The sequence below is a fragment of the Sus scrofa genome, chromosome 10 (genome assembly GCF_000003025.6).
Source record: "Sus scrofa isolate TJ Tabasco breed Duroc chromosome 10, Sscrofa11.1, whole genome shotgun sequence".
NCBI lineage: Eukaryota > Metazoa > Chordata > Mammalia > Artiodactyla > Suidae > Sus > Sus scrofa.
In genome coordinates, this window is record NC_010452.4 from 55,330,068 (window position 1) to 55,351,276 (window position 21,209).

The 21,209-nt window shown below is 37.1% G+C and overlaps 1 protein-coding gene across 1 annotated transcript in view; it reads right to left on the reverse strand.

Moving 5' to 3' along the window:
- The window catches only part of MALRD1 (MAM and LDL receptor class A domain containing 1), a 598,238-nt gene that overhangs the window by 547,262 nt on the left and 29,767 nt on the right, over positions 1 to 21,209 (reverse strand). The window contains 1 exon segment of the mRNA XM_021064964.1: positions 14,407 to 14,503. Coding sequence (XP_020920623.1) covers positions 14,407 to 14,503 — 97 coding nt within the window.

Consider the following 21,209-nt stretch of genomic DNA (forward strand, 5'->3'; position numbering starts at 1 on the left):
AGTCATAAACCTTGATCTTTTTTTTGATATTTACAATTTTGGTAAAGTCTAAACAGATCTCCCTTTCAATATTCATTGTGAATATTAACATTATGAATATTCATATCTTGGGAAGGGCAGTAGCCAGAATGAAACTGTTTAAAGGTATGAGAATAATAAAAAAAATCTAATATTATGTAGAATTCTATTTTATTGTCCAACTTAAAAATATTAAGAAACCATGAAGATACTCATATCTACCACTTTTACGGAGTATGTCTATTTCTATATTAAAGACTATAGAGAGAGAAACAGTTATATTATTTCCCTACAAATAATACTAGACTTATTAATCTATGTAGTAGCTTCCTTATCAAGAATTTTCCAATGGTAAAAGTTACTTTTTTTCAAATTTCTTATTTTTTTTGTCAAATTTCTTTTTAAATTTACACATGGTAAAATCATATTTTTTGACATTCATTTCTATGAGTTTTGACAGACACACAGCCATGGTCTATAAATCTATCAATAATTCACTTATTCAGTCAGGACTTCTTGATGGCAAAGTCGCAGGATACAAAATCAATACACAGAAATCGACAGCGTTTCTATAAACTAACAATAAAAAAGCAGAAAAGGAAATTAGGGAAGCAATCCCGTTTACCATCACTTCCAAAAGAATAAAATACCTAGGAGTAAACCTACCTAAAGAAACAAAAGACCTGTACTCTGAAAACTACAAGCCACTGATGGAAGAAATCAAAGATGACACAAATAGATGGAAAGATATACCATGCTCGTGGATTGGAAGAGTTAATATTATTAAAATGACTACACACCTAAGGCGATCTACAGATTCAATGCAATCCCTGTCAAATTACCAAAGACATTTTTCACAGAACTTGAACAAAATATTTTAAAGTTTGTTTGGAAGCACAAAAGACCCAGAACAGCCAAGGACATCCTGTAAAAGAAAAATGGAGCTGGAGGAATCAGGCTCCTGGACTTCAGCCTATACTACAAAGCAACAATCATCAAAACCATACACTACTGGCACAAAGACAGAAATATTGATCAGTAGAACAGGATAGAAAGCCCAGAAATTAAACCCACGCACCTACAGCCAACAAATTTATGACAAAGGAGGCAAGAATATACAAGGGAGAAAGGACAGCTTGTTCAATAAGTGGTGCTGGGAAAAATGGACAGCCACATGAAAAAGAAGGAAATTAGAACACTCCCTAACACCATACACAAAAATCAACTCCAAATGGATTCAAGACCTAGATATAAGACCAGACACTATCAAACTCCTAGAGGAAAACATAGGCCAAACACTCTGACATAAACGACAGCAACATCTTCTCAGATCCACCTATCAGAGTATTGACAATAAAAAGAAAAATAAACAAATGGGATCTAATCAAACTTCAAAGTTTCTGCACAGCAAAGGAAATCCTTAACAACACAAAAAGACAATCCACAGAATGGGAGAAAATCTTTGCAAGTGAACCAACTGACAAGGGATTAATCTCCAAAATTTATAAACACCTTCTGCTGCTCAATACCAAAAAAACAAACAACCCCATCACAAAATGGGCAGAAGATCTAAACAGACAGTTCTCCAAAGAAGACATACAGATGGCCGAGAAACACATGAAAAGGTGTTCAACATCAGTCATTATTAGAGAAACTGCAAATCAAAACCACTCTGAGGCACCACCTTACACCAGCCAGAATTGCCATCATCTGAAAGTCTACAAACAATAAGTGCTGGAGAGGGTGTGGAGAAAAAGGAACACTAGTACACTGTTGGTGGGATTGTAAATTGGTGCAACCACTGTGGAAAGCAGTATGGAGATGCCTCAGAAAACTAAACATAGAACTACCATTTGATCCAGCCATCCCACTCCTGGGCATCTATCCAGAGAAAACCATGACTCGCAAAGACACATGTACTCCAATGTTCATTGCAGCACTATTTACAATAGCCAAGACATGGAAACAGCCTAAATGTCCATCGACAGAGGAGTGGATCCAGAAGAAGTGGTACATATACACAATGGAATATGACTCAGCCATTAAAAAGAACGAAATACCAGCATTTTTTGCAACACAGATGGCCCTAGAAACTATCATCTAAGTGAAGTCAGCCGTACAATGAGACACCAACATCCAATGCTTTCACTGACATGGGGAATCTGAAAGAAGGACAGACTGAACTTCTTTGCAGAACAGATGCTGATTCACAGACATTGAAAAACTTATGGTTTCCGGGAGTTCTCATCGTGGCACAGTGGTTAACGAATCCGACTAGGAACCATGAGGTTGCGGGTTCGATCCCTGCCCTTGCTCAGTGGGTTAACGATCCAGCGTTGCTGTGAGCTGTGGTGTAGGCTGCAGACGCGGCTCGGATCCCGCGTTGCTGTGGCTCTGGTGTAGGCCGGTGGCTACAGCTCTGATTCAATCCCTAGCCTGGGCACCTCCATATGCCGTGGGAGTGGCCCATGAAATAGCACAAAAAAAAAAAAAAGAAAAGAAAAGAAAAACTTATGGTTTCCGGTGGAGACAGTTTGGGGGGTGGGGGAATGTGCCTGGGCTGTGGGATGGAAATCCTGTGAAATCAGATTGTTATGATCATTATACAACTACAGATGTGATAAATTCTTTTGAGTAATAAAAAAAAAGGAAAAAAAGCTACTTTTTTTCAAATTTCTTTTTAAATTTACGCATGGTAAAATCATACTTTTTGATATTTATTTCTATGAGTTTTGACAGACACACAGCCATGGTCTATAAATCCATCAATAATTCACTTATTCAGTCAGGACTTCTTGATGTCTTCCATCTGTGTTTCATAGTTTTCAGAATAGAGATGCAGTATATATTTTGTTAGATTTGTATATAAGAATTTACTTTGTATTAGAAATGGTGGAGTTCCTTCGTGGCTCAGTGGTTAATGAATCCAACTAGGAACCATGAGGTTGCGAGTTCGATTCCTGGCCTTGCTCAGTGGGTTAAGGATCCTGCGTTGCCGTGAGCTGTGGTGTAGGTTGCAGACACGGATCGGATCCCGAGTTGCTGTGGCTGTAGCATAGGCTGGCGGCTACAGCTCCGATTGGACCCCTAGCCTGGGAACCTCCATATGCCACGGGAGCGTCCCTAGAAAAAGACAAAAAGACAGGGGAAAAAAAAAAAAAAGAAATGATGCGATTTTTCTAATCTCAGTCTCCAATTATTCATTGCAATCATGCACAGTTGATTTTATGCTGACCTTGTATACTGCTATTATGATAAACTCACTGGTTCCAGAATCTTTTAAAGGAATAAACTCTGTATTTATGCATAGACAGTAATATTTTCTGTAAATATGCAAATATTTAATTTTTAGTTCCAACTATACATCTTCCTTAGAAAAAGTTCTATTCTGATCTTCTGTCCATTTATTAAATGGGTTGTTTTTTTGATATTGAATTGTATGAGCCATTTCTATATGGCTCAACTGGGCCATATAACTTGTAAATATTTTATCCCATTCAGTTCATTATCTTTTAATTTTGTTGATTTTTTTTTCTGAATAGAAGCTGTCTAGTTTGGCATAGTTCCACTTATTTATTTTTGCTTTTGTTGTTTGTCCTTTTGTTATCATATCCAAAAAAAAAAAAAAAAAAAAAAAAATCTGTTGCCAAAACTACTATCAAAGACCTTTTTTCTCTATATTTTCTTCTAAGAGTTTTATGTTTTCAGGTCTTATATTTAACTCTTTAATCTATTCCAAGTTAATTTTTGTGAGTAGTGTTAAGATAGGAGTCCAATTTCATTTTTCTACATGTATTTTATTCACTTTTACCAATACCGCTTATTCAAAAGATTATCCTTTTCCCATTGAGTATTCTTCACTCCCTTGTAAAATATTAGTTGATCTAACATGGGGATTTATTTTTAGGCTATTTTGTTCCATTAGTCTGTGTACTTCTAAAAAGGCAGTACCATACTGTTTTATTTACTATAGCTTTGTAGTTCGGTTTGAAATTAGGAAGTGCGAAGCCTCTGGCTCTGTTCTTCTTTATCATGATTGCTTTGGCTATTCCAGGGTCTTTTGTCATTCCATACATATTTTTGGATTTTTTTCACTGATTTTTCTAAATCCTTTCCAATTTTTTGTGTGCACTTGTACCATTGACTACTGAGAAATGTGTATTCAAGGATCCTGTTATAACTGTGGATTTGCCTATTTTTTATATAATTGTGTATTTCTTGTCTATTTTAGTTCTAAAAGTTTTACTTCATGTACTTTTAATACTGTTTATATATATAAAATTGTTTTGAATTTTAGTGAACATACTTCCTTATCCCTTTTAATTTTTTTTTTTTTTTTTTTGTCTTTTTGCCATTTCTTGAGCCGATCGATCCTGTGGCATATGGAGGTTCCCAGGCTAGGGGTCAAATCGGAGCTGTAGTCACTGGCCTACGCCAGAGCCACAGCAATGCAGGATCCAAGCTGCGTCTGCAACCTACACCACAGCTCATGGCAACACCGGATCCTTAACCCACTGAGCAAGGCCAGGGATCAAACCCACCACCTCATGGTTCCTAGTCGGATTCGTTAACCAGAGCCACAACGGGAACTTCTTCCCTGTTAATTTTGATTGTTGTGAAGAACACATTGTTTGATATTAACATAGCCACTCCATTGTCCTTTGGATTATTGTTGCATAGTGTTTTTTTGAATCCCTTCATCGTTATATCATTTATCATTAATTTATATATTTTTCAATTGTTTTGTAGTAAGAATATAATTAATTCCTATCTTTAATCTGACAACCTCAGACTTTTAAAAGGAATACTTAGACTACTTATATTTAATGTAATTGTGATATGTTTGTGATTTGGTAACCAGTTTTATTATTTTTCAGTTTATCGCCCCTATTTTTTCAGTTTATCTTCTCTTTACAAGGGAAGTCCCATCTCCAATATTTTAATTACCATTTGTGCCTTTTACTTCCCCTCTCCTATCATTTCTGCTTTTGCCATCTGTTTTTCCTTTGCCCTCTTGTGGATTATTTCAATATTTTTATGTGTTTAATTTTGTCTTATATCATTTTGGTGTTTGCTCCAGGGGTAATATGCACACTTTAACACTCTTGATAGAGTTAGCATTTCAAATGAAACATAGACATCATGTGGCTATAGAACTTCTACACTCACAACTTTATGCTATCCTTAGCATTTGTGTTACATCTACATATTTTCAAATCACCATAGAGGTATTCAAATATGTGCTTTCAACAGCTATATGACTATTAAAAAGTCTTTAGAGGCCAGAAAATTGTATTTCCCCAGATATTTATGACCGTGGTTGTTCTTCCTTTATTCTTAAATATATAATTTTCCTGTTTTGCTGTTTTTGTTATAGGCTGAAAAACTTCCCTCAGCATTTCTTTTAGATCAGATCTTCTGGTGACTAATCCTATTCGTTTTCCTTCATCTGACAATGTCCTTATTTTGCCTTAATTCCTGAAGGATATTTTCAGTGGATACAGAACCCTGGTTGAGGGTTATTTACTTTCAGCATTTTAAAGATATGTCACTGTATTCTGGCTTCTACACTGATGGGAAAACTATAGCTCTACAGAAAATGATAGCATCTCTCCAAGCAGAGACTCAAGTGACTACATAAGAGCAAGAATTCATGTTACAAAGTTATTTCAGAAGAATCAATGTATTAGTTTCCTAGGGTTGTCAAACTAGAGTACCAGACTGAGTAAATTTACTTTCTGTGATTCTCAGATCAAGGTGTCAGGAGAGTTTTTTCTTCTGAGGACCTTTCTCCTTGGCTTGTAAGTGGCCATCTCTCTCCATCTTCACTTGGTCCTTCCTCCATGTGTTTTTCTGAATCTCCTTTTCTTATAAGAACACTAGTTGTGTTAGATTAAGGCTCACCCAAATGACCTCATTTTACCTAATTTATCTCTTACAGGCCCTATCACCAAATACATTCATATTCTACAGTACTGGAAGTTAGAACGTCAACTTATGGCACTGGGTAGGGATGCATTTCAGCCCTTTACAGCCACTGAACAATAAATAGCAACAACTAAAACAATGGCAGCAATGACAACTTCATTGCTCTTGTATGTCATGTGTTATTTATCTTTTATCACTTTCAAATTTATTTTCCAAACTTCTCAGGAGTTGGATTATGATATGTGTGGGCATGGTTTTTATTTCAGTTTTCCTTGGTAGAGTTTGCCGAAAAAAACTTTGGAATCATAGTAGTCATGAAAAGCAGCAGCCTAGAATCCTAGAGTTTTGTCTTTATTTGATTCGATTCTTAACTCATTCATTTCAAAGAGCCTTTCCTCAAAGAATTTGAAGAAAATAATCAGTAGCAACTATCTGCATCATAGCAATTTGAGATATATAGCAAATTGGAACAAACAAGGAGATGACAAAAATCTTAAAGTGAAAAGCCATGGAATAAGATGTCCACAGAGGGCTTTGAAGAGCTCCAACACATTTTAGGATAATGAAAAAGCCAAGGGAAACAAGCAAAAAGTACAAGGATGAGAACATGCTGAGGAAAGACCCTTGAAGACTGTATTCTCTCAAGTGTGGATAACCCTGAACCTTTGCACAAGCAGGAAGTGAAGACTAAGGCAGAGTTGGGGAAAAAAAAAACAACCAAACTACTCCTTAACATAGCATTGAAGGGGTGTCTTAATGCCACACAGAGCCCCTAAGCACTGCTACATTTTAATTCATTATTCAGGCAGTAAATGGTTATCATGTTTGAGCAGTTTTTAATTATTATCCCACTGACCACAATATTTTTATAATATTATTATTATTATTGAGGTATATAGAAAAGCCAACAGATCAAAAGATGACTATGATTAAAAAGATAGTTTGTGAAGTTCCCTTTGTAGTGCAGTGGGTTAAGAATCTGACTGCAGCAGCTCAAGGCACTGCAGAGTAGTGGGTTCCATCCCTGGCCCTGGCTCAGTGGGTTATAAGATCTAATGATGCCACAGCTGTAGCTCAGATTCTATGCCCATCCAAAAAAAAAAAAAAAAAAAAAGATAGTTTGTTATACTCACAGACACCAAGGAGACAGGGAAAACCATGCTAGGGGGCTGGGGTCAACACATAGGGAAAATTCAAGGTTGGTCAGAAGCCAGAGGGAGAGGGAAACCGTGGGGAAAATCCATTACTGTGGTTTCTGGGGGAAGGAGCTGATGAGGCAGGGTAAGCAGGATGGGTTAGTTTGAATAATTTCATTGGGCTTTGGGGCAGAGAGGCTGTCCCTAGTTGTTAAGTACCTTACTTTTACGGGCGGAGCTGTACTCCCCACTACCAATTCTTATGGTGAAGTCCAAACCCTCAGTACCTCATAATGCGACATTTTTTTTTTGGAGGTACGGTCTGTAAAGAGGAAATTAAGGTAAAACGAAGTCATATTGGTGGGCTCTAATCCAAAATGATCAGTGTTCTTGCAAGAGGCAGCGTTCGGGGCACAGACACACACAGAGACTATGGTAAAGACACAGGCAGAAGGCAGTCATCCACAAGGAAAGGAGAGAAGACTTAAAAGAAACCAAGCTTCCTGACATCTTGATCTTGGACTTCCACTCTTTAGAATCATGAGAAAATAAATTTCTGTTGCATAAGCCACCCAGTCTGTGTTACTCTTTTAAGGCAGTCCTAGAAAACACGCCATGACCCTGGGGTGATGAGCGCAGGTACACAGTGACCCAGAGCATAAGAGCCTGGAGCAGTAGCTGGGTGTGGGCTCTGGATTGGTTGATTTGCAACTGAAACACACGGGAGGGTGAGCCGTTTTACTGCCTCTAGAAATTGGCTCACCCTGGAAGAGACAAGTCCCTCCAGGACAGCAAGACCCCAGACATCAAAGCATCCGAATACAGAAAACAAAAACATAGTAATAGAATTACTCTCTAGTCTCAAAACAAAAAAATCACAACAAATTTTTGAAAGCACACTGGTGCAAAGAAATGAGAAAATAAAGACATCTTGTCAGGAAATCTATATATCTTAATCATTTCTAGAAACCAAAACAACCACCAAAAGACAGATACATTACAGAATTCACTTCGAAGCAGTACTCATTTCCGAGTACTATATTTCTGCTATAAAATGACAAAAACACCTATGCTTCTACACAAATACAGCAAATGACTGGCCCAGATTAATTCCTCTCAGATGAAAATGACATGATATAGTTTGAGGACACATCTTTATACTTGATACTAAAACAAAAATCTAAAAATATACTTTCCCTAAGTGTATGTAGTACTAAAAACATATACCCATGATATTTTATTTAAATCTGTTTATGGAATGGTTTATAGCTCAGAGGAAAGAAATATCCAAAAATCCAAAAAACTTGATACTTAAAAAATCACATGTGTTCTTTGCTCAATAATTCATTCAACATCTGTTTATTAAGTGCTTGCTCCGTGCTGGGGATCCACACATGAATAAGATACAAGTGTGCCCTCAAGAAAATCAGCACTTAGTTGCAGAGGTAAATCAAAACACCATGTATATGTGCATGTGTGTGGTATGTGTGTGCATGCATGTGTGTGCACAGGAAGTGGGAGCGTGGTGGGATATTTGTGTGAGAGAAGGCTTCTCAGAAAAGAGAGCTTGACTCAATCTGGAGGGATACATAGTAGCAGGACAGGCCAAACATTTTCTTTTTATAAAATAACCAGAGGGATCAAGATTTGCAAAGATACCCAAAAACATGACCCTGTGATGAACTCACAGATAGTTCTTTTTGGCTGGAGTACAGGAAGTCTTGGGGGAATTATGAAGGATGACATTGGACTGGTGCATAAGAGCAGGATCCTGGTGGGTCGATGTCATGACCAAAAAAAAAAAAAAAAAGTGAATTCCATTCTGAAGGCAATAAAGAGTGACTGATGGATTTAAACCAAATAGAGATTGGGCATATTTGGATGGGAGAAAGTGCAATCTGGTGGCTAGCAGGTAGCAATGAACAGTAAAGTGGAATAGACTGAAACTGGAATTTTTAAAAACCCAAGAGAAAAAAAATGTGAGGTAAAAAAAAAAATCAGAGTTGGATAAATAACAATGATAAATCAGAGGAAACAATTTGAGAAATGTAAGGGCATGCCCTCAATAATATTTTTAACCAAATTAATATGGATTTGAGAAAAGGGAAGACATATTTAAGAATGGCTCCTAGGCTTCTGAGCCCAAATAGATGTCAATAACTAAAATGCGGAACATGAAAGTACAGTTTGAAAGAAAACCGGAATTTAATTCTAAATATGCTGATGTTGAGTTTTTGTAGCAAATACGTTTGCTCGATCAATGCATAAACCTGTTCTCCTTGCCTGCCTTTATTACAGAGGACAAATTAAATACTCGATTTTCTTAGCCTTCCTAACAACTCAGGTCATCTACCTGACAACCATCTAGTCAATGAATGATATATTCAAAAACATTGCTGCCCACTCCCATTCCTTCCTTCCTCCTACCCTGAATATGAGAGGTTATTCTCTGAATAGAAGGTGAGGAGCATGAGGCAAATTGACAAGGACAATTCCTTAGTCCTTGACATCAACAGTACTGGTGTAGGAGATCTATACCATCAATGTCTACCTGCTGTAATGTCTTATGTCACCTAAGAAAACATTCTGCTTCCTTGCATCTCCTACTCTCCACTGGACTAGGATTTTGGGAGGGAAATGTCCAGAAGACGCTGGGTGGCTTTGACTGCTTCCCTTACCCTGGCTATTACCACCAGGACAACATGAGATGGAAACTACAGATTCAAGTTAGCCAGAACTCTGCTCTAGGGCATCACTGCCAAGTGCAAAAATCAACAGGAGACTAGCTCCTATAGTTCTCAAAGGCTAGTTCTGTTCTTAACCCTAGGATTGGCTGACTTTGCATAAATTTCCCAAGACTATTATTTAAAATGTAGGTCCTTAGGTTGTTTCCATGTCTTGGCTGTTATGAATAGTGCTGTGATGAATATACGGGTGCACAAATCTTTTTCAAGGAAATTTTTGTCTGGATATATGCCCAGGAGTGGGATTGCTAGGTCATATAGTAGTTCTATATTTAGTTTTCTGAGGTATTTCCATACTGTTTTCCATAGTGGTTGTACCAATTTACACTCTTATCAATAGTGTAGGAGGGTTCCCTTTTCTCCACACCCTCTCCAGCATTTGTTATTTGTTGACTTGTTAATGATGACCACTCTGACTGGTTGATGTGGTACCTCATTGTAGTTTTGATTTGCATTTCTCCAATAATTAGTGATGGTGAACATTTTTTCATGTGCCTGCTGGCCATCTATATGTCTTTCTTTGTGAAATGTCTATTTAGGTCTTCTGCCCATTTTTTTCAATTGGGTTGTTGGTTTTTTTTGTTGTTGTTGAGTTGTATGAATTGTTTGTACTTTTGGAGATTAAACCTATGTTGGTTGAGTCATTTGCAAAAATTTTCTCCCATTCTGTGGGTTGTCTTTTCATTTTTTTTTAAATGATTTCCTTTGCTGGCAGAAGCTTTTGTGTTTAATTAGGTCCCATTGGTTTATTTGTGTCTTTATTGTCTTTATTCTAGGAAGTAGATCAAATGATGTTTCTGTGATTTATGTCAAAGCACATTTTGCCTATGTTTTCCTCTAGGAGTTTTATAGTGTCTGGCCTTATATTTAAGTCTTTAATCCATTTTGACTTTACTTTTGTGTATGGTGTTAGACAATGTTCGAATTTCATTCTCTTACATGCAGTTGTCCAGTTTTCCCAGCACCATTTATTGAAGAGATTATCTTTCCTCCACTGTATATTCTTGCTTTTTTTGTCATAGATTAATTTACCATAGGTATTTGGATTTATTCCTGGGCTTTCTATCCTGTTACATTGATCTATATTTCTGTTTTTGTGCCAGTACCATGCCGTTTTGATGACTGCAGCTAAATGCCCATCAGCAGATGAATGGATTAGAAAGATGTGGTACATATACACAAGGGGATACTACTCAGCCATAAAAAGACAAAATAATGCCGTTTGCAGCAGCATGGATGGAGCTAGGTACTCTCACACTGAGTGAAGGAAGTCAAAGAGAAAGACAAACATCCTATATCACTTACATGCGGAGTCTCAGACATGTCACAAGTCATCTACAACACAGAAAATATCATGGACATGTAGGACAGACTAGGTTTGCGAGGGGGAGGGAGTGGACGGATTGGGAGTCTGGGGTTAGTAGATGAAAATTCTTGCATTTGGAATGGACTGGTAATGAGATCCTGCTGTTTAGCACAGGGAACTATATATATCTAATCACTGTGATAGAACATGATGGAGGAAAATGTGAGCAAAAGAATGTATATATGTGTGTATATATAAATATATATATATATATGTCTGGGTCACTTTGTCATATAGCAGAAATTGATGGAACCTTGTAAATCAATCATAATAAAAAATCTAAAAAAAAAGAAATAGGGAGTTACACGTCCCCTTTTTGGGGGTGGGGCATCTACATAAATTATTTGGAGTTTTTCTTCATGAGAAATTTGTCTCTTTTCCTCAGTAACATTTATATCTTAATGTTAATATATCTATATATATATATATATCATCGATCTTCCCATCCAATCATCTATCAGCTCTTTACTTTTCAAGTTAAAAAAAGACAAAATTAATAAAAATGATCTTGCTCTAAACATAAATAAATAAAGTGTAGGTCCATCATCAGTGATCCCCTCTAGCAGGTCTGGCGTGAATCCCAGAATCCCTCTTCTAAATGACTCTGATGATTAATTGGGTTTAGTCTATCATGATAGTGTCTGAACTTGACTGGAGAGTCTCACTTGTACATTGAATGCTACTTCATTTTACCATCTCTCACTTTCCTACCGTTTACAAAATGCAGCTCCATCCAAGTGCCAACACTACCCCACTATGTAATGCTTTATGCTTTTCTCCATTATTAATCCTCAGGCTGCTGTGTTTTCCTCCAAAAAGTTTAAATACACCCTCAATCCTTATTCTATATGAAAACCAAGCAGCAAAACCCCCAGCATCCTCACCTTCAAAGAACACACCACGTGACCTCAAGTGAATACTGGCTTTCTCCAAAAGGAGAGCACTTCCTTTGCAGCTTCCCCAAGGGGAGTAATGCCCCATAAAGAACAAGGTCCAGAATTAAAGTTACCATTCTTCTAAACCCCCAATGTTGCTTCTACACAATGATTTATATTTCCATGTGTAAAAACGTCTTGGCTCATGACATCCAGCTTACTCCCCTGTGTCATCCACGCAGGAGGTCTGACTTCTATAGTCACTGAAGACATCAGTCTTGGATTTCAAAATCTTCCTCTCCTTACCTTGTAAACTGGTATAAATTTAATATCCAGGTAAAAGGCCTACCCAACAATTGAGCTTTAAAGTCGATGCCTTATCTTCAGTAAACTTTCTCTCCACATCATCTCAAAACAATACAGTTACAGCACTATCTAGAACTATTGTCTTAGAAATTGTGGACTCCAAAATTTTCAATTTGACCACAATTTTTCCTTGAATATCCAACTTTCTGATGCTCTCACTCCCACTACTATTGCTTTCCTACTTCTATAGTGATTTTTAAGGAGTTCTTTTAGTGCTTATGAAAAATCTGGCACTTGTCTTCTGAATAATTATTATGGCCTTCCTACACTGGCCTTTGTCCCAGAGTATGGATCATGGGTAATTAGGGAAATGGCTTTGGTTCCCAGAGCCAAGATGAAGGGTAAGTTCATATGTGAAATGGTAGCAGAGTCTATTATAAACAATCTCAACCCCCAGCACAATCCAAGCATTTTCCTGTATAAATCTGTAAGGTAAACAAAGTTTCAATGGCAGCAGCCAGCTCCTAACTTCTTAATGGTTCAGAAAGTCCAGCCAACAGCTGATTTCATTGATTTATTCTCCTTTGAGAGTGATCAGCCAACCTGGGCAATATAGAGAACTAGTTAGGGATCATTTTATTTTGCAGACCTCAATTTCTACAGAAACTATAAAACTGAGATATACAGAGGCCCTGCTTAAGTGATCAGGGTCAGGGATTAGGTATCCCATTAAAAATCAAGTATAAGATAGCTATGCTCTGAAATAATCAGAAACACCCTGCAGAGTAACAGAAGAGAGTATTGGAGAGATTTGAGTGGTAGATCAGTCAGTAGCTTAATCTACTTTGCCCAGAGTTAACAATGTAATCTATACCGATGTTGTTCCCTTCTGATAAATCTAGTAAATGTTACCTTCTTTTAGTGAAAGCAACTAATGTTTATCCTCAAGTCATTTACTTCTAGGAATGGATAGAGGTGGTAGTCTGCACTTTTAAAGTTCTCCATTTCAATATATCTATGTTTCAATTTATCCTATCATGCTTTCTTACCAATATATACTGAGAATGGACAAAGGTGAAAGAGACCTAAAGTGTTCCAATGTTCAGAAGGGGCTCAGCTCCTATAAAACCTTACCATAGTTTGATTTGCAAGAGACATACACCCGTAAGCTCTTAACATAACAGCAAGAGTGAGTACTATTTAAAAATCATAGCACAATACAGATACCCTTTATCAAATGTCCTTGTTCTCTCTTAGGTATGCCAAAATATTACTAAAATATTATTTACCAAAATTGCCGTACCTTGTACCAAATTAGAACTTGGAATCCTCTCTACCAGAGAGCTATTTTATTCTATTATGTCATACTATAGCATAGTAAAATTTCAAAAGAAAAAATATATCATTTATCTATATATGCATATGTGATTATTGCTTATTAGGCTAAGTTAACTTTATCCTACAAACTTAAAATTTTAATATTGAACAATATATTGAATCTTGCTATGTGAATGGTGAATTAAATATATATACACTTAATATAATTAAAGGACCAATATGGATAATTTTTTTAGATCTGGCATGTGGTTTATTGATCTAGATGTTTCAGTCTAAATAGAAAATAGATTATAACTAATATATTTCTCCACTGTATCTTTCAGGGGAATAGTCAAATTTATCCTCCAAGGAGAGAATTTCAAGTCTCTGAAGGCCACTTTTCTCCTGATCTTTTAGAAGGCATAGAGTTCTCTTGTTAAGATTTAACTAACCAGTGTAAACATTGCTACGAGATTCCAAATCTGAGATCAAATTACCCCCTTCAGCTCTTTATAGTATCAGCATCAGTGAAAAATAACCTATCTTCACCTCCAGAATAAATCTAGTCATGGTTATACAGTGTATTAGAACAAAGGAAAATAGCTCACTCTAAAACATTAGGCAAAAATAAAGAGCAGATTAAAGTCATCACACAATGTTTAAATTGCACTGAATTTATTATACACCATAAGATCAAAATGAGAAAAAGTTCTTACCATTTGTGGGCAAGCAGCCTGAGCTGAAAGATATATCATCAATAGCTATGACTTCATCCCGTTCAAGAGTTGAAATCATTTGGCCTTGAAAAACAACCTGGGCAAGAAAAATAAAGCAAAAACATAGAGCAAGGAACATTCCTGTCTGAGTCATACAGCACAGAGTCTACAAATAAACATGTCACTTCCTAGAAGCACTGGGGAGACCAAGTGGAAAGAGATCCAAACATGCACTTTGAAGAAAAGAAAATGCACTTTCGTCACAGTATCTCGCATGTTCAGGACAGGTTTAGTAACATGTTTATGGAATGAAGAAGGGTTGCCTGGCTTCTGCCCTATATCACCTTCTGAGTTTAGTTCCTTTGTGTTCATACTATTTGTATGTACCAGTTCTCAGACCCACGCTCCATCTTGAATCGTGGTTCTCGGCACTTTGCACCAGTGTCCGTTTCCACCTCTGGTTCTCTAAAATGTGCTCACAATCTTGCCTTGGCTGTCCTTGTGCTGCCCTCCGCACCTTGTCTCCATCATCTGAACACAGCTTGGGACATTGACTGGAAATCATTGTTTAGTGACTTATTGTTAAAATGACTGAACATTATATTGTGATGTGAAGCCAGCCCAAGTCTACACCAAGAAGAAATACTCTGGTATAATGCATCTGAGAAAGCTGGAAACATCAAGTCATCCTAATTACTTAAATCAATAGAAAACTTGTGGGTCAGTGCAGAGTATTACCCTACCCTCAGGAAGAATAGTGATGATGTGTGAGGCTTAATTCATATATGCATTAAATTTGTGTGCAGGAGTTCCCATTGTGGCGCAGCAAAAAGAATCCGACTAAGAACGATGAGATTCAGGTTCAATCCCTGGCCTCACTCAGTGGGTTAAGGATCCAGCGTTTCCATGACCTCTGGTGTAGGTCACAGACATGGCTCAGATATGATGTTGCTGTGGCTGTAACACAGGCCGGCAGTTGTAGCTATGATTGGACCCCTATCCTGGGAACCTCCATGTGCCATGAGTGAGGCCCTAAAAAGCAAAAAAAAAAAAAAAGAAAAAAAAAAAAAAAATGTGTGCATAGTTCAGCCTTGTTCATAGCACAATCATTTTATTATTTCAAAACATCAAACTGCTTCTCAGCTTAACAACTGGCCTTTACAGCAAATCCTAGCAGATCATTTTGCTGTGCTGCATTCTCATTTTCCTGGACAACATGAGGTACTAATCTATTTCCTCTGGAACCAGAGATCATCTACTGATCTACCAAGAGTATAAGAAATAGGAGTTCCCAGAGGCATAGCAAGTTAAGGATCTGGTGTTGTCACTGTGTGGCTTGGGTCACTGCTGTGGCGCTAGTTCAATCCCTGGCCCAGGAATTTCCATATGTCATGGGTGTGGCCAAAAAAATTAAATAAAAGAGCTATTTCTTAAAAAAAAAGAAGAAACATCCACAGTATATCCAGCATATGTAGTCCTAAGGTATAAAATAGAATAACTGTATGACTATTTATAAGCCAGGACCATTTGAAAATGTCTATTAAAGACTTATGGAGGGATGGTTTTATACAAGGGCAGTAGAGTATAGGGATTAAAGTATATGTTTGGAACCAGACTACTTGGATTCAGAGCCTAACCTCAGTGCTTAACAAGAAAACCTTAGAGAAATTACTTAACATCTCTGTGCCTCCATCTTTTTTTACCAAGAAGAAGCCAAGGGTCCTTATAAAGCCAAGACCCCTTTTATCACTACTGATAAAAATAATGAGTTATTACCAATATGATAAGTTTAATGCAAAGATAAATGAGTTGTTATGTGTACAACAGCGCTAGGTCTATATTTGGCATCAAATAAGTGTAACCTCTTATTATAAAGAGTCATTAAAATATTTAAGCTATTATATGAGTAATGTGTTTACCAGTAAAACAATCTATTCTCTAGAGATTAACTATTTATCCTTCTTCAAAGTCTTTTCATATAGATACATTCCCTAGTTCTTGCTGAACCAAGCATAATGCCTGTAGCAGCCACATTTAAAGAGAGAGGCAGGATTAGTGTTAACTAATCACCAGTGTCTTCTTTTTCCCTCCACACTCTCCCTTGAAACCCATTCATCCTCAGGGCTTTAACTATCACCCAAGCTGATGAAAGACAAATTTACATCTGGACGGTCAACCTCTCTGGAGCTCTCCTCCAACATCTCCACCACCTGCTGGATATTTCCACTCAGATGACACGAAGTCACCTCTAATTCATGATGTTCTCCCCCCCCCCAACCTGGACCTCTCCTCTGACTCTCCCTCTCTGACAATGGTACCAGAAGACATGCCGTCTTCAATGTTCAAAACTCCAAAATGACCTTGGGGATCACTTTCTCCTCCAGTTATGTGTCTAATCCGTCAAGACCTATTAAAGCCTCTTTCCTTCCCATCCCAATCTCCACTCCTGTAGCTTCACACCTGATTCAAGGAAATAGCTTTTAAATTACCTTCTTCATACTCTCCTCACCAGAGTTTCCAATTTGTACATTTACTTGATTCAATTAAATTTTGTAATAATGTGGTATAAGAGAAGAAAAGTTACTATGAAAAGTGGCCACCATATGGGCTCACTGGCCCAGCAAGTTTTCCTTACCAAAATAAACAAACAAAACAAACAAAAAACCCAACTCTATCTTTAATGGTGGGGGAATTTGCTAATGGGTTTGTAAATCTATGAAATGTTAAGACCCACCAGACAAAATGAGATATTCTAGTGAAATATATTTAAACAAAAGATTTCCCAGGGATTTTAGTTGGGATCCCCAAAAGAGGGATGGGTTGAATTATCTAAAGAAAGTGGAACCCCATGATAATTTTTTTTTAAAAAAAAAGCCAAGCCCTGTAGCCAGAGGCTGTGTTTACAAAATGGTAGTTGCATTTCTAAGAAAAGTATTAACATTCTTTGTTTTCCAAAACTTTGGCAAATAAGGTTTTCCAAACATCTGCCTCATTTTTTCTCTGTTAGGTGAAGAAGAGAAGAGCAAAGGAGCAAAATAAAGCAGATCACAACACAAAAATAGAGTTAGGAGTTTGGCAACATCACAGAAGTCAGGTATGCTCTGCACTGATCCAACAGTAAACACAAGACAAACTTCTTTCACCCTAAACATTTTAAGAGAAGATAGCCTCTGAAGGAGGGCAAAGGCTTAGTGCTCAAAACACTTGATTTAAACCTTCGATGAAATTTCAAAGGCAGGTGAATAATGGACATCAACTCACTTGGATACTGGTAACCACATGAACAGAAAGTCCTAGAGTTATATTTATTGTTTGAGAGTTTTCTTAATTAGCAGTATACATTCAGTATTATTTCTCCAGGAAACATATGAAACAGATATGTTTCCCCATTATGGGTTCACACAGTAAGTATTCATGAATTAAGAGGTAAAATGCCTCAGTTTATGACTTTGAAGTTTGAGAGCAGAATTGTTGTTAACAATTTATATTGATTATTATGAATAACTTCTCTTTTGTTCTTATTAATAAAGCCCATTGTTTCTGATTAGGAGGGTGGTGAGAACTCTCAGGCATTGCTAAATGGAATATCAAAGAAATGACAAGTAGATAATAGCATATTAAAAATGCTTTGGTATCTTTTTAAAATTCAGGCACTGACTTCTCAAGAATCCAGACATTCAACTTGAAAACTTTGGTTGACAAGGTTAGCATTCCTTCCCACCCATAAAACCAAAATAGGAACTCCCTTCAAGAACCAGAAAAAAGGAGGGATGAAGCAAGGTTTCATGTGAATTTGAGACTAAATTTCAGCTATATGTTTAGCTGAGTTTATTCTTTGCTTCTACAAATATTTTACCGTAATAGTAAACTGAATTGGTTATGTCTGCAATTTTGAGAAATGTGATTGCAGTTAATCAGCACCATGCAATGCATAATAATGTGATTTCAGACAACACAGCAGACAAAAGAATATTTAACGACTCACATTAGAGCTGACCGAATCTAGAGGTAGGAATTTTTTTTCTGTATTTTATAAATTCTTATACTATAACACGATAAAAAAAATTTCATGGCTCAGTGACTAAATGATTGAGATGTAAAACCCAACTATTCTAGGTTCAAATCTTGTATGGGATTTGGTAGGTTAGTTCATTCTCCAAAGCCTGTAATCCTCACGTGAGCAATGAGGTAAATTATGGGTTTGGAGGACTGCTGGGAAGGGTAAGATACACGAAGGACTAAATGCTGTCTCTTTATACTTAGTAAGTACTCAGTCAGTGTTAGATGCTATTCCTTAAACTTCTTCAGAAACTTTCTGAAACACTGCCATCTTTGTTGACTGAATGCATAAATATCATTCCTTGTTTATGCCAAAGGCTTCCCTCAGAAATGAACATATGCTTCAGGTTTAATTAAGGGATGGTCCTGGTACTTTACAGGTGGCGGGCTTTATCCAGAGGCTTTCTCAGAAAGCCAGGCTAAGCCAGGGTCCAGCGGGGACTAAAGTTTGGATATGCGGACATTTCTAAAGGAACCATGAATAGCTTTAAAACTACCAGAAGGCAGCATGCGGGGAACTGCAAACAAAGAGAATAATTCTCAGAAGCTTGTAAATTGATGAAGCAGCAGATATTATCTAGAGACATTGATGACACAATGTCCTCAAATAAGCCTCTTGCTAGAGCTTTTCAGGAAAGAGCTACTGCGTAGTGGCAGGCGGTGCTACAAGCACAGCACATCTCTGCAGCCCAGCTCAACAAAAGCCAATGAACATCTGTTCGCTTGCTGACTGGAGAGAACTAAAACATACCTGCTATCTTAAAGATTGGTGTAGCCAAAGGATCCCAAGAGAGTCATACGGTTTCCTAATTTTTACAAAGCCTTTACAGTAGAAGCATTGTTTTCATATCAGCAATAAAGTATTTTGAGAAACAAATTAATATGCTTCATATGCACCTGCTTGGGTGGACGAGGTGGCTGCATTTTAAAGCACTCAGGTGAATAACCTCGCTGCCTCTGCCACAGCTGAATTACCCCAGAGAGGGTATATTTGGGGATTTTAAGTTTTATATTTATCTACTACACATATTGAATCATCAACTCCAACAATGTGTCATTTGGGGATGGACAGCTGAGAAAAACGAGGAAGTTATTTTAAAGGGTTTAGCCTACAAGCTACAGAAGATTCCTGCTCTGCCCAACATCAAATGTCTGTTGGGCTACTAAGTAAACACTGTGACCAAAAAAGATAGAGAAGTGAAATATAAGAAGGCACAATGATTGACAAAGAGAGCTTAAGATTCCTTTACCATCTACCCTGTTTCAAAGCTGGAAAAGATGTATCATATGGATAAAGTTTATACATACACCAGAGTCCCATCTTGGTCTTTAAAGTTTGTACAAGTGTGCAGACAGAGGGACTTCAGCAAGCTCAGACCTCAGCTATTGGCTCTGTTTGTTGCTTTCATTGCTTTCGTTGTTACTGATAAAAGAGAGAAACAAAGAGCCATAGAGAAGTAAGAAAAGAAGTAGAAGAAATAAACTAGAAACGCCTCTAGCAGTTACTGACACCTGAACATCTGCCACAAATTAGATGGATTTTGGGTGCCTGGCGTTCCCAGTCTGCAGACCACTTCCCAAAGAAGCAGGGACATCGGCTGTCTTGTCCCCATGCATGATCAACTCTTCACAGGAAGATGTAAATGCCTGATGGGCTTAAGATATCACCTTCCCGTACAGACCGATACTGGATTTAAAGAGAGTAATAAATCTCAAATGACAGGATTGTGTATCTAACTAATACAGTTCTTCTTCAGTACTATCAGCGAGGTGTCATTTAACTGTCTGCTAAGTCTTTGATCTTCGAGGGATCGATCCCCATTTAGTTCTACAAAAGCCTGAAAAATTCCAAACTTCATAATTTTATGACAGATCAAGAAAATGTGCTCTTCTTGTATCCTAGGATTCAGTTTTTACAAGAGAAATCCTGCTCATTCTCCCACTCTTCCTCTTAGCCACTCAAAATAAAGTAAAAATTCAATCCAATTCAATTTAGGCAACTGCTAAATCTATCACATATCAGCAGATTTTCTATTCTGTATCAAAATGATCAAATTATTATACTCTTCAAATAATAGATGATAAACAAAATCTACTTGGGCTAAACAGGCTTACAAACCAGGTTTAACAAGCAAATTTGTTTAGAATAAAATGCCTCCAGATCCCATTTTTAACTGGAAAGTCTTGCTTGACTGTCCAAAATGTTAAAATATGCAATCCTTTCCCAGGAACTCCTGTAATAATCACTGGATTATCCTTTCTACCATACACCAGTTTTATTAGGCTGCATAAATAAATTTGTCATTTATAGGCTTGCATGGCTATAATTCTCAAAATTATTTTGGAAAATAAGGGCTGTATTGAATAATTTGAGTTTAACTATGAAAGGATTATGACAGTGATTTCACTTCAATAGCATTTGGACTTCATATTTAAATCAACGAGTCTATTTCCTTATTACCCAATATAATCCTGTTCTCTCAAAAGCTTGAGAAAACTCTGGAAGAGAAGTGATTCTCAAGAATAAGAAATGAAAAGAAAGAGGAGGTTGGAATAGTGAGAGAAAAAGAAAAATGGAAGTGATTCTAGAAATTAAGAATATCGGAAGGTCATATTTTGCTGACATATATATCAAGTTTATATATATATATATATCAAGTTTAGTTTTGATACATACATTTAAAACTTTTTAATATTATCTTTCAGGGTAACTGGCCACCTGAACAGCCCTGGCAAAGTTCTCA